Source organism: Cicer arietinum, chromosome 8 (genome assembly GCF_000331145.2).
Source record: "Cicer arietinum cultivar CDC Frontier isolate Library 1 chromosome 8, Cicar.CDCFrontier_v2.0, whole genome shotgun sequence".
Classification (NCBI taxonomy): Eukaryota; Viridiplantae; Streptophyta; class Magnoliopsida; order Fabales; family Fabaceae; genus Cicer; species Cicer arietinum.
Window position 1 is genome coordinate 4,583,225 of NC_021167.2, and position 13,529 is coordinate 4,596,753.

Consider the following 13,529-nt stretch of genomic DNA (forward strand, 5'->3'; position numbering starts at 1 on the left):
AAGAAAATGATATATAACTTTATTAAATTATTCTTGAGAAATATTATGATGTTCACTATTATTATAAAAGTAAAATAATCATAGGTTGAGAATACACGCAGTAGGATATAATTGGAAAAACATAATAATTTATATTGTATTAAAAATTTAAAAATGATATTCATACCAGAAAATATAATTTTTCTTTTACAATGTGATACTCTTACTGTGCGACTATGAAAAAGGTTTTGCGTTTTAAAGTTTTTTACATACACCACACAATTAATAAACTTTGTAACTTTTAAAGTATATTAATGCAAATTAGAAAATATTAAATGGAAAGTGGTGTAAGTAATAATAATTAAAGAGTAAAATTAAAAAAAGATATATTAAAAATTAAAAGTGTTATTTATTTTAAGACAGTTATTTCCAAATAGAATAGACATTAGAAGTATTTATTTCACTACAATAAATATTTAAAGATTTTATTAACAATACAAAATTTAATTTTTAATCTCTATTAAAATCTATATATAAGAAGAAAAATAAAAAATCACAAAGATTAATGAAGTTTATTTAACGTGTTAGTTTAAAAGCATTTTACTAAAGTAAGTTTGACATTAAATATTTTTACATATACTAATATGATTATTAATTGCATTTTTAATAAAGATAAAAGGATAAAATAATATTTAAATTATAAATGTATTTTAAAATTTATATTTATGATAAAAATATTCTTTAAAGTTTTTTTAAAATCATTTTGTCCTTTAAAAAGAATTATTTAATGTTACATTAAACTAAAACACGATAGTTAAATAGCAACAAATTTTTTATAATCATCCTTAAAAAGAAATGGAAGAATAGTAAGGATAAAAAAATTACTCGCATAAAACTAAAAAAAATACTAATCATAATTAATCTTAAATATAATTATTAATGTAATTTTTTATATAATTTATAAATTATAATTATTAAATATATTTGATTTTTAATATAATTATTTTTTAATTACATTAATAGTAAGAGTGGGTTGGCATTATTAAATTTATATTATCGGTGCATGACGAAAAAACTTTAAAAATAATTAAATTAGCTTTTATTATCCATTTGTTTATTTTTTATTTGTGAAATAGTGACATTGCATTGAAGGATATAATATTCCATTTTTAATATAATTATTTTTTAATTACATTAATAGTAAGAGTGGGTTGGCATTATTAAATTTATATTATCGGTGCATGACGAAAAAACTTTAAAAATAATTAAATTAGCTTTTATTATCCATTTGTTTATTTTTTATTTGTGAAATAGTGACATTGCATTGAAGGATATAATATTCCCAAGTGAAGTCGCTTTTGATTGTCTTTTTCCCAATTGCACGCGCACAGGTCAAAGTCAAATGGCTAAATTTATGTGATTACATTTCACATTATCATCACATCATACTAATCACCCATCCTTCCTTCTACAAAACCAGATCCATAATTCACCAACTTCTTTTCCTTTCTTTTTTTCTTTTTTCTTTAAAAAAAAAAAAAAGTATAAGTAGTGAAAGAAATCACAAAACCAATCCAAAAAAATAGAGAAAGTTAGAAAAGGAAAACTGCTATGGGCGTGTGCGCGTCTTGTCACAATGTGAAAAGGATAACAACAACTAGAGGCGGTAATGTGAAAGGCGGTGTTGGTGTTGGTGTTTCTGTTGCTCCACCACCATCACTTTCATCGGAATCTTTTCGAAGACCTTCGTCGATTATGCTAATGAACATTTCAACTGGTTCGATCAAGGAGTATAATCAACCAATACCTGCAAACGTCGTCGTTTCGGAGAACAGTAACAACAACACCAATTGCTATTACATATCAAACGCAGAGTCAATGTGCATCGGCACGTGCATGCCACGCGTTCCCGATGAAGAGGAGCTTTTACCTGGTCGAATTTACTTCCTCGTCCCGATCTCGCATTCTAATTTCCCTTTATCACTTCCTCTTCTCTGTGATCTAGCCGTTAAAGTTAGTTCCGCACTTGCAACTGCACACCGATAACGGTAACGGTTACAGAGTTTATCGTGTAAGTTAATTTTAATGGTTTCCGTTTTTGTTATTTATTTATTTTTTTCCTTTTTGGTTTTTAATTCATTTAATTTGATTCATATGAGTGGGACCTTGGAATAGGTGTATTTAATTTTAATGAGCTGGCGAATTAAGAACCGAAGTGAGTGTAAATGAGTAGTATTCCTGAGAATAGTGAAATGAAATGCAGCTAATTATTCCCACATGGTTGGTTTGTTTTTGTTTTGTTTTTGTTTTATTCAGAAAATTCGCCACCGTGTGTTTTTAATTGTATTGACCACGTTGAAGATTGAAAATAAATTATCTTCAATAAGGAAAAATGCAGCCAAACGGACTTGCAAAATTAATCTAAAATAGGAGCATAGAAGGGGTGTTTATGTATTTGGTATAAACATTCTACACATTTAACTCATGATACCACTTGTTTCTATATATCAATGTGAAATGAAAGTAAGTAGTGGTATTTTTTGCTTGGTTGGAATGGGAGTATGTCTTTAAATTCATATTGGGGATTTGTTTTTCTTTTATGCAACATTGCAATTGTCATCGGAGGTGGGAATAGTTCAGTGAACAACAAGGTTAACAAGGATCCATGACTTAGTCTAAGTCACACCTAGCTAGGACATTTCATGTTTTTAAAAATAGATAGACAAATTCAGGGTTTTGTTGAAGGTCATGCAATCGAAAAGTTCAATAAACTTACCAAAACTATCCCCTTAAATAAATAAATATAAATAATATTTTATTATTATTATTATTATTAACTTTTGTACTTTTTATTAAATCATAGATATGCTTGCTAACCTTTTTCTTTTATATATATATATATATATTGACCTACATCAATTTTAATAAATATGCACATTTTTTCTGTCCTCGCTTTTTCTTGATCAATCAAGACTTTAATTCTGATTTGGGCCCAGATCCCACCTTTTGTGCTTCAAGAGAGAGTTAGAATTTAGAAATACACAAAAAAAAAAAATTGAGTTTTTTACCACTCACCTTCATTTAAAGCTGTCACCCTCTAATTTATATAAAAATACAATTTTACCTTTTAAACTTATATTCGAAAGTTTTGAAAAATTCGAAATGACAAATTTTAGGATTTTCGAAACTTTCGAACTATTTATAACTTCCGAACTAGATAACTCTAAAAATTTTGACCAATTTTGGAAGTCTCAAATTTTTGAAATAAGGATTACATTTCGAAAATTTGGAAAGTTTCGAAAGTTTTTAAATCTGGAAAGTTTCAAATTTTTCCTATTTCGAAAATTTTAAATTGTTCGAAAATTTCAAAAATTCTGAAAATTTCTATTTCGAAAGTTTCGAACATTTTGTTGTTTTATCGAAATTTATACTTCAAAAGTTTTGAATTAATAGAAACCTTCGAAAATCTGAGAAATTATGTTTCGAAGATTTCAACTTGTTCAAAAGTTTCGAAATTTTTTATCAGTTCTGGAAAAATACATTTTAAAATTTTCAGATTTATCGAAAGTTTCGAAAATGTCAAAATATATTGGAAAATTATGTTTTGAAACTTGTGTTTATCAAAAGTTTCAAAAATGTCAAAAAAAGCCACTTTTTATATTTCGAAAGTTTGAGAATTTTGAGATGATAATGTAAATTTTGTAAGTTTCGAATAATTAGATGAATAATTTAATAGTAAATTTTTGTAAGAGACGGATGAAAAGTTAAGGAAAGGGGGTGCTTGTGGGTTTTAGAATTTGAAAAGGCACATCAATGAATTAAGATTTAAGAATAGATATTTGAAACATGAAAGATTTTTTTTTTTTTTTATCAAATGAAATAAAAAAATAGTTACGAGATTAAACTCTGAAGAATTAAAACCCATCAACTAAACAAATACTTGATAAAGAAGAGAGAATAAAAAAAAACTCTCCCATATTTAGAAATAATTAGTATAATAATTATCATATTTTTGTTTTAAATATTACTTATGTTTTAGAAACGCAGGGACGACGGATGCACCTTATGATGATTGGAGGCAGCTGCCTTCACTGGCTTTTTATTTTATTTTGCTTGTATAATTTTTTAATTTTTTTCATTAAAAACTCAATTATTGTTTTCAATAAAAAAAAATTAACTATTGTTCCCACTAAAAATAATAAAATTATTTTATTTATAAAAAAAATTAAATACACAAAGGTATAAGAAATAAATTATTATTTTCAAATAAACTAATATTATTGATAATTAGTTGTTAATTTCACTAAGAGTTTAAGCTATGACCTCTATATCATTCAATTCTCCCAAACAATTAAACTACTTTATGATTCCGATAAATTGTTGAAGAATGGTTTGGTCACATAGTTTTTAATTGTGTTTTTCATAGCATTGAAAGTGAAAAACTAATTTTAATTTATGAAGACCGATTAAAGCAATTCTAATTTATAGACATTGAGTGTCTTCAAGTTTTACTTTGCAAAGATGATATTTTCACTTTATCTCTAATGTATTGTGTATATTTTTTACATAAACGGTTATACGGTTGTAGTATGCCACATTCACAATTCTTATTTCCCCTGCCCATTAGACCGGCTCATTTTTTTTTTTCCTATTTTTTTCTATGCTAACAATTTATTAACATCTAATCTAAAAAAGAAAAAAAAAATTAAAAAGTTGCTCAAATTATACATCTTTTTTCAACTTGGATGGAAATTATATGCTATATTGTTTTTTTATATATTTTCTTTTAGAAATCAATTTTATAAAAGATTCTTTAACGACAATTTAACGACAATAGTGATTCTGCAAATTAATATTTGTTATTTCATCGTAATCTCTAAGCCAATTCCTTGAATAGAAAAATTAATTATTCAAATTATAAACATATGTTAAATTAATCATTGAATTTTATAAATTAACAAATACATCAATAAAATTATAAAATAGTAATCAAAATAATTTATATTTAAAATTTTATTGTTAAAGATTATGATATGGTATGTTAATTAAATGTTTGACCCATCCATACCGATCACATATCAATGTGGACTAAATGATGAAATTTGAATATTACATGGATTACTTTGTCCATAATTAATTCATCGACAAATTTATTTTTGGGAAAATCACTTTGATGTGAGATCAACATGAATAATTACATATTCAATTACAATGTCAAATCAAAATTTTTAACGATAAAAAATTATATATAAATTATTTTGATTAATATTTTATAATTTTTATAATGCATTTGTCAATTTAAAAAATTTAAAAACTAATTTGATGGACATCTATAATTTCATAGACTAATTTGCTTACGAGCTCCCTATAAAAACTAAGAATGAAGTGGTAAAAAAATCAGTAAAAAAAAAAACCAGCAAAATAAATCTATGGACGTATATGTGTTGTTTGTTAAAGGTTTAATTTGTTTAAATAAAGCTTAAAATCTTTTTTTTTTATAATAAAAATACTTTCTATTTAATTAATGCAAAAATCTTGTTTTATTCATTTATCATCTTATCTTTGATTAAACGATCAAATATATAATTATTTTATTTATTTATTGATTGTGTATTATATTCGGTCACAACTCATCAATTTTTTATATAGAACTATTATGTAGATTTTTTTAAATAATTATTTTTTATTTTTATTATATATTAATATAAAATTTGTTTATATTGATGTTATTTTTTTATAATAAATATATATTTCTTTTTATTAAAAAGAATATTTATTATTCAAATTAATAAAATATACAAAGATGACACAAATTTAACATTTGAAATAATATAAATCGATGCCTCTTTTTCTATTTAACATAAAATCCAACGTTAATTGAAGTTTGATTTTTCGGTGGTTAAAATAGTTTTGTGACTAATTTAGAGACCAACTAGTAGTTGGTCAATAATTGTAAGGATTTAGTCTCTAAATCAATCTCCCATATTTTTGGGTCTTAATTTATTCACTAAATAATAAATTTCTATAGAGCTAACTAAATAAATATTATATGGTCAGCAAATGGTTTACAACTAATTTCGCACATCAAAATTTCAATTAATTATCCAAATCCAAATCCAGATGCTGCTTCACCATAGAGTAAGATCAGTTATGAATTATCCAAATCCAATTGCAGTACAGCTTGCACTCCATGTCAATGGAATGCTCCCAATTGGCAATTACAGACAGTGTCTTTTAAAGCTAACTGTTTCAATGAAACATCCCAATCAAGGACAGTTTGGTAAATCCTCTTCACCCTCTTGGTATTTCCTCTATAAATAAATTCCCCATCCGTGACTTCAAAGGTCACACGTCAAAATGTTAGTACATTTTTTCCCTTTATTTTCACTAGCGGCTCTAGCCATATTCTTTGTCTCATCCAACGGCGCAAGACCAGCCACCACTCCCGAGCCGTCGCTTCAACCAGCAGCTCAAGAGTTCTTAGACTCACACAACAAAGCAAGAGCCGAGGTAGGTGTTGAGCCACTCGAATGGAGCGAGAAGCTTGCTAAAGACACGAGCCTACTAGTCCGTTACCAAAGGAACAAAATGGGGTGCGATTTCGCTAACTTAACGGAAAGCAAATACGGCGGTAACCAGCTTTGGGCTGGTTCGGCGGCGGCTTCAGTGACGCCGAGCAAAGCTGTGGAGGAGTGGGTGAAGGAAAAAGAATTTTACATTCACGCGAACAATTCGTGCGTGGAGAATCACGAGTGTGGAGTTTACACGCAGGTTGTGTGGAGGAAATCGGCACAACTTGGGTGTGCACAAGCCACGTGTACGGTTAAGAAGCAAGCTAGTTTGACTATTTGTTTTTATGATCCACCTGGTAATGTTGTAGGGGAAACTCCATTTTGATGATGCATGCATTTTTTGTTTCTTAAATTAGAATGTCAGGATAAATTAAGATTTCTTTAATGTGAGAGAGATCAATATGTTATTTTGGCAATTGCATGTAAGCTATTAATTGTGTGAATTTGGTAATATAAGCAAGATTTTAGTTAACTTTATCTCTTATTATGAGACTGTTACTATTGAGGTGGATTTCGTGCGACTTTTTGCAAATAAATTACTTTAAAGATCAGATCTTGTATTTATTTATTTATTTTTAAAATGTTATGGAGTTTGGAGGAATAGTCAAGATAAAATGTTGATTTATTTCCAATATTTACTTAAAATATTATTGAATTAAATTCTGATGATCTCAAATCCTGAGGCTTTACATTTTGGTTTTTCTGATTGTCATATAACATTTGTTTTGTATTTATGCTTTACATAAACATCCAAGACCAACAAGTTAGACAATCACAACATACAAAGTCGCATTGTAATTTGATATAGCAACAAATTATTTACTCAAATGTTACAACTAGAATTTACTTTGTACAAAAAGAATAACATAGAGCAAACAATGTAAAATCGTTTCCCCATTAACAAGCAACACTACCAACTACTATCATTTTAACACATCCTTAGATATCAGATATCTAAAATTAAAGTTATGTGGAATCCATTCTATGCACTTCTTTGATTTTGCAACTTGACATTTCTTAACTCTTTTCCTTAGTGATTCAGGTAGAGACTCTAGGATCATCTCCATAACACCACTAGGACACAAATCAGAGTCCTTGCTGAATGATTCAACAAGCTTTGGTAGAAGTACTTTTTGGTCCTTGCGTACACCTAATGTAGCTCGAATGTACTCGTCTTTTGCCACTTCTAAATCTTCAAACACTCTCTTTGGTGTATATACACGTACCTATATATGTATTGCAACAAATATCAATAATTTGTAGCATCAATACGACCTCTATTTTTTCACCAATGGATATCTTAGAAATGTAATGTGAAATGGGAGCATACCGCAGGATCCGAATGGTTTCCTGAACAGAGAGCAAAGTGAGAAAGAGGCTCAGGATGTTCTAATGCATATGCTTGTCGTCCATCACCTGTTCTGAATTTTGTCTTCGAAGAAAACAACAAACGTAGCCACTACAAGAGGAAGCAAGTTTGAAAATGTTCTCATGTCAGTCACACTAGTCTATATGATTTTATTTATAGAAAAAAAACTTCACATATTGAAAAGATATATTAAAAGTATATCTGAGTGACACTTCAATGATATTCTTAATTTTATCTTTTTTCTTTATGAAGTTTTTGTTATATGGAAGTGGTTTGAATTATAGGATTTACCTGTCCGGGGCGAGACATTCGACACTTAAGTATAGTATTTTGCATTGTGTCTGCACTAATTGTGTAACCACCAACATTATATGCAGCCTGCAAAGATATCAATCATATGCTTAATATTAAGAGTTTCATCAAATTTAATGACTAAAGCTATTTCCCTCAAGTTTTTTTACCTTCAAAAGAAGAAAGACTCTTTTCATAGTGTTTTGTGGAATGCCATAAGCCAAAAATGCCTGTTAGAAACCAAATAACAGATTATAATCTTATTAATAAATGTGAGAAATGCATGGGAAAATACTATAGGGAAACATTTTAGACAAGATAATAACAATATTATTACATGCATCACCAAAGCATTGTGTATGTTGATCCAGAAAGCTAGCTTCTCCTCATGTTCCAACTTCCCAGGATCTACTTCTTCTAATTGAGAAATAAGTGATCTGAAACAACACAAAAAAGGACATGCTCAATAAAATCATGTAGACCGAAGAATCCAACTTAACTATATATGCACTTATAACAAAAGATCTTCATTATCTTAATCATATTTGAATTGAATTATTTGAACTTATTTATTGGCATACGCACTTGTAAAATTGTTTGTGAAAACAACTTATAGCTTACATAAAAACACTTATGTTGTTATATGCTAAGCACTTAATTAAGTTGTTTATAGAAACAAACTCACCTGTAATTTTGGAGCAACTTTTTTGTATCACCTGATTTCTGATTCTCTTTATAAATCCATGATACTTCAACCATGGTGCTGTATGGCCCACTAAACTCCTTGAGACATTCAACATGGAATGGATTGTCTAACCTTACATCAAAAGAGGAATTATTCTTGAACATTGGACTCCACATATCACCTTGATCTCCAACAGAAAAGGCACTCATTGACGATAACGATGAACTCGGAGATGAAAGGCCAGGATGTATCATAGGAGGGTCTGCAAGTTTGCAGTATATAGCTGATATGCATTTTACCATGTCTTCAGAAAGTTTATTAGGTGCTACTGGGACATGATCGGATATTCGGGTACCGAGATGTTCAGCAAGACTGATTATATTTGATGAAGAGCTTTGAACATACTGCATAGAAATTAGAATCAACTGATATTCAAAATGCAAACAAGGCCTCTAGACAGATCAATATCAACAACTAAGATTGATAACATAGTTGCAATGAGAAATAGACATAAACAGAATTTCAAACTACATTAAAACAGATTAAATGATTTTCCATGAGACTAGACTTACCTCCATCATGGACAACGGTTGCGAATGACAGGCACGTAGAGATTTGGTTAAAGATTCATCTGGAGGAGATGTTCTTGTAAATGCTGCACACTGAGATAACGAGGAATGACATCGATAAACACCAGCATCTAAGTGCTTTTCTTTCGCCGAAGTCTGAACTTCATATCTACAATGTTCCTTTGGTAGAGTCTCAAGCTCATGATCATTATATTGTAGTGTAGAACATTGGTTTCTGGTTAAGGCTTCAGGCATAGAAGGCTTGACAAATGGTACTTGAGGTGTTGTTGCAGGATGTTTTACAGTTTCTTCCTTGGTAGATGGAGATGCTGATGATAATTGTTGATCGAAAGCTTTTCGGTACAAAGATAGAAGATGTTGTTCTAAATACACAACTTCTAACTCTAACACTGCAATTTCCTTAATTAATTCTGTGGCTGACTGGATAACAAAAATAACAAAACAAAAAATTAGGCTAGCATGCATATGACAATTATATGTATAGTTAATAGTTCCTAAGTTTATTCAATTTGTTACTACCTTGGGAATCATCTTTCCATTTGAATGGACAAGTGATGAAGATTTGTATCCAAGTGCCTTTTCTAATGTGCATCTAACCTCAAACTGGTCTTGTAATCTTCTCTCTAGTTGTAGAATCTGCCACAATGTAATTTCTTTTCTTAAAAAATTTGACATATAGTAAATACTTAGACTAACAAAAAGCATGATAAAAAGAACATGGCCAAAAAAGTGTTTGGATCCTCTACAACTGCTTTATGGTGCAACAGTTGTATCGAGGTTCAAAAGTCACGCTCGGTGGATGCACAAAGTCATTAGATATTGATGAACGCAATGGACCAAAAAGACAAACAAAAACAAAATAACATGACTAGATAGGCCAAAGGGTTATAAAATATAATATGAGTGCAGTAAAATGTGCACCAAAAAAATTATGAGGAGCAGTTTTGGTATTGTACCTCTTGCTTCATAGCACTATGGACTTCACTTGAAGGTGTTTGTTTATTCCTTGCTTTAGCACATTCAGTGACGTAGCCCATATCCTACAACAAAATCAAACCCATACTTGAGCCAAATTAAACTTGTTGTGTGTGGGGACTAAAAGGAATGATAGCAATATGGACCATTAATGTCCCAACATTATGGTTGGGATTTATGACATCAATCATATACCTTTGAGAAAGAAAGAAAAAAGCAATTAGCTTTCATCCATTTAATATTATTAAACTTTTGAAATATAGTTTTTGCTGAATTTCTGGTTGCCTTTGGAACTCATGATGCATAATTGACAAAAAATGAAAAGAAAAATCTTTTTAGCGTCAATTTGCCAAAGAATCTATGAAGTACCGACACAAACGCCTGACAAGACACTGACATGTCGACACCAATAATAATTTGAAAAATAATAGTAATTTAATGTAATCATATGTGTCGATGTCTGACATTGACACGTGTTGGACGTCAAACACCCCTTCAATCTGAAGTGTCGGTGCTACGTTAAAATGTTGGTGTATAGAATACTACCTTCAATTTTAAGATTATATAAAATAAAAAAAGTGATAATCATTTCATGATGAAAAAATGGAGTGATTGATTATACCATATTCAATCTGTCTGAGGCCTCAACTTCATCATCTGGATTATTCTCCTCAACTCCTTTCTTATCAGGAAGACTGCCATATAGAAAAAGGAAAACTCAGAAAAGGTGAAAAAAGTTTATGCAAGTTCCCTGATATTGTTTTCTATATTGAGATGCTTCAAATTTAGTAAGTTAAAGTTTTAGTAACTCAAATTTCATTCCCAATTCTAGCACTTTATAAGAGGTCTGAATCTGAACCTCAGGTTTCAATTTCAACCATTAAGGCAGTAACATGCCAGAAGTGCTCAAATGGGTATGTAGCTATGAATCGCTGACAAATAAATTTGAGAAAATAAAACTGATTAAATACAATCAAATGTTCTGGTGTTGTGTTGGTGTTAACACGTATCAAACGTAGGACACACTTTCAATATGAAGTATCAGTGCTACATTGGTATGCAGTCTAAGCCAAACTAGTCCCATAAACAAGAACCTCAATTCAAGCAACAAAAGAAAGAAACTAAAGCATAAAAGAAAAAGAAAGAAACCTGTTTGAACGCTTGTGCCTTGGAGTAAATCTAAGACCCAACATTTTATTTTCTTCATCCTTTTCAAGTCCCATACCTGAAAGCCACAAAAACCTTAGCTATTCACAACAAAACATATACAATTCATAGAACAACAACAATAACAAAGTAACAAAAGATTCACCACCCTACCTAGAAACTTCACAAATGAATGGCACAAAAAAGCCTCTATAGTCCAAATTAGTTACCAATACTTCACAATTCACATAACATGTCCATTTGCATTTCAGAAAAGAAAAGTTTCCTTCCTGGAACTACCCTCAAAGTGATCATGTACTACTAATGCACAATGTCTATCACATGAACAAAAATGTCCAAAAGAAAAGAAAAGTATTTTGACCAAATGAGCCTTCACTTTGAAGACTCACACCCTCAAGTTTTTTTCACAGTTACTGTTATTCTGCTACTTCCTTTGTAAAGACTAGACTTTTTGCATTTTGCATGAAAAGGGGTTATTGGAGAGTGCCTTTAAGGCTTTAACACAAGAACAAAGTCTTTATAGAATAACTTTGCAAAATGTCAAAACATAAAAAAATGAATATAAGTCTAACTCTAAGGTGAGAAAAACAAATTAAATAGTGGCTGGACTCTTAATTGTTAAGTAGAAAAATGTATGTACCTATGAAAAAAAAGATAGCTACATATTTATTTTCAACATTCTCTTCTCTCGTGTGGAAGCAAGTGGTAGTTGGTGACCCTTTTGTCTCATTTTGCATCCACCATTTTATTATACTTAGAAATTAAGCCATTTGGTTTGACAAAAATTAATGAAGACAAAAAATAATGGGACAATAATTGAATACTTGTTTATTCTTAGCTGAAAAGATACATTGTTGTGATTGTAATTAAGTAAATAACGTGGTACCATTTATTTTTTAGGTACACTGGATCTATCTGTATACAGTGTTAATAAGCCTTAAGTAAAAAATATACATTGTTGTCATTGATTTTTTATTTTTGTATTTAAGTAATAAAGTTAATTGATTTTGTATTTATTTATTTTATTGTAGTTTTTAGGCCTAAAGTGTTATTAGATTAAAGTGTTACTTGTTATATAACCAACAATAATGAGAAAACAAGTGACTAAGTAACAAAATACTGGATTGAAAGAAAGAAAAGCAAGGATTTAGTCTCAAAAGGGATGAAAGTTAAGGGAAAAAGGGCATTGGATACTTGAAAGGAATAGAGGTTTTGTGAGGTTTCCTTTTGTCAAAATGGCTTTTTTTGAGGGATGAGTTGGAAGATACCTATATTGTCCTTGTGTATCAAGGAGACTAACGTTTGTCATAGAATCCACAAATATAATATAGTAATGTAGCTTTACCTTTTTGGTTCCAAAACCAATACAACAAAAGAAAAGGATGAGAGTCTTGTAAGGTGGCCAATTCTATCTCATTGTCATCATATATATAACCCTACTGACAAATAAAGTTTCTTTTTTTATGCACACTTGTGTAAACAGAAAAAAGAAAAAGAAAAAGCATGAGAGGAGCTTAAAATTAGAACTAGGTAAAAACCATGGTTAGTAAGAACTTTTTTATATTTTAAGAAAAATTTAGATGAGTTGAATTTTATGGATTTAATCGAATTAATGAAGTTTTTAAAAATTGAGTTTTTTAGTCTGTGTTAAAAAATAGTATCGCATGCATCTGATGACATGATATTTCGTGCCAATAAAAAAATATTTTAATTTGCAATGGTAAGAGATAATTTGAATCTCAAATATCAAAGTTTAAAGAGAAATACTAATATATTATCGGTGTATTTAGTATCATGCAATATAATTAAAAAAAAAATATTTAACATATTAAAAATTGAAGTGCGAAAATGAAATGAATTTATAACCTATGTATTTTGTGTATAAGTTATACTTGTAGGGA

At 29.3% G+C, this 13,529-nt stretch overlaps 3 protein-coding genes across 3 annotated transcripts; 2 read left to right on the forward strand and 1 right to left on the reverse strand.

Annotated features, from left to right (window-relative positions):
- Positions 1-1,365: 1,365 nt before the first annotated feature.
- On the forward strand, positions 1,366-4,199 carry LOC105851093 (uncharacterized). Its single transcript, XM_012719101.3, has 2 exons — positions 1,366-2,050; positions 4,027-4,199. The coding sequence occupies exon 1, from the start codon at positions 1,591-1,593 to the stop codon at positions 2,023-2,025; it is 435 nt and encodes a 144-aa protein (XP_012574555.1). The 5' UTR covers positions 1,366-1,590; the 3' UTR covers positions 2,026-2,050; positions 4,027-4,199.
- A 2,108-nt stretch (positions 4,200-6,307) lies between these two features.
- On the forward strand, positions 6,308-7,023 carry LOC101512148 (STS14 protein). The gene has a single exon (XM_012719100.3). It carries the CDS (start codon positions 6,337-6,339, stop codon positions 6,874-6,876), a length of 540 nt encoding a protein of 179 aa, XP_012574554.1. The 5' UTR covers positions 6,308-6,336; the 3' UTR covers positions 6,877-7,023.
- A 308-nt stretch (positions 7,024-7,331) lies between these two features.
- Positions 7,332-12,270, reverse strand: LOC101512475 (uncharacterized). The gene is made up of 12 exons (XM_004511936.4): positions 11,782-12,270; positions 11,611-11,686; positions 11,084-11,156; positions 10,443-10,526; positions 10,006-10,122; positions 9,469-9,906; positions 8,897-9,300; positions 8,549-8,648; positions 8,382-8,441; positions 8,212-8,298; positions 7,882-8,010; positions 7,332-7,777 (listed from the first exon to the last, which is right to left on the reverse strand). Exons 2-12 carry the CDS (start codon positions 11,682-11,684, stop codon positions 7,475-7,477), a joined length of 1,869 nt encoding a protein of 622 aa, XP_004511993.1. The 5' UTR covers positions 11,685-11,686; positions 11,782-12,270; the 3' UTR covers positions 7,332-7,474.
- Positions 12,271-13,529: the final 1,259 nt, after the last annotated feature.

What these genes read in the sequence shown, in the direction of transcription:
- LOC105851093 (XM_012719101.3), top strand. Translation starts at nt 1,591, where the DNA reads ATGGGCGTGTGCGCGTCTTGTCACAATGTGAAAAGGATAACAACAACT.
- LOC101512148 (XM_012719100.3), top strand. Translation starts at nt 6,337, where the DNA reads ATGTTAGTACATTTTTTCCCTTTATTTTCACTAGCGGCTCTAGCCATA.
- LOC101512475 (XM_004511936.4), bottom strand. Translation starts at nt 11,684, where the DNA reads ATGGGACTTGAAAAGGATGAAGAAAATAAAATGTTGGGTCTTAGATTT. An exon ending in ATAGTGCTATGAAGCAAGAG is followed by an intron (nt 10,123 to 10,442) that starts GTACAATACCAA and finishes ACATTGTGGCAG; the next exon opens with ATTCTACAACTAGAGAGAAG. An exon ending in AACCGTTGTCCATGATGGAG is followed by an intron (nt 9,301 to 9,468) that starts GTAAGTCTAGTC and finishes ATTTCTATGCAG; the next exon opens with TATGTTCAAAGCTCTTCATC.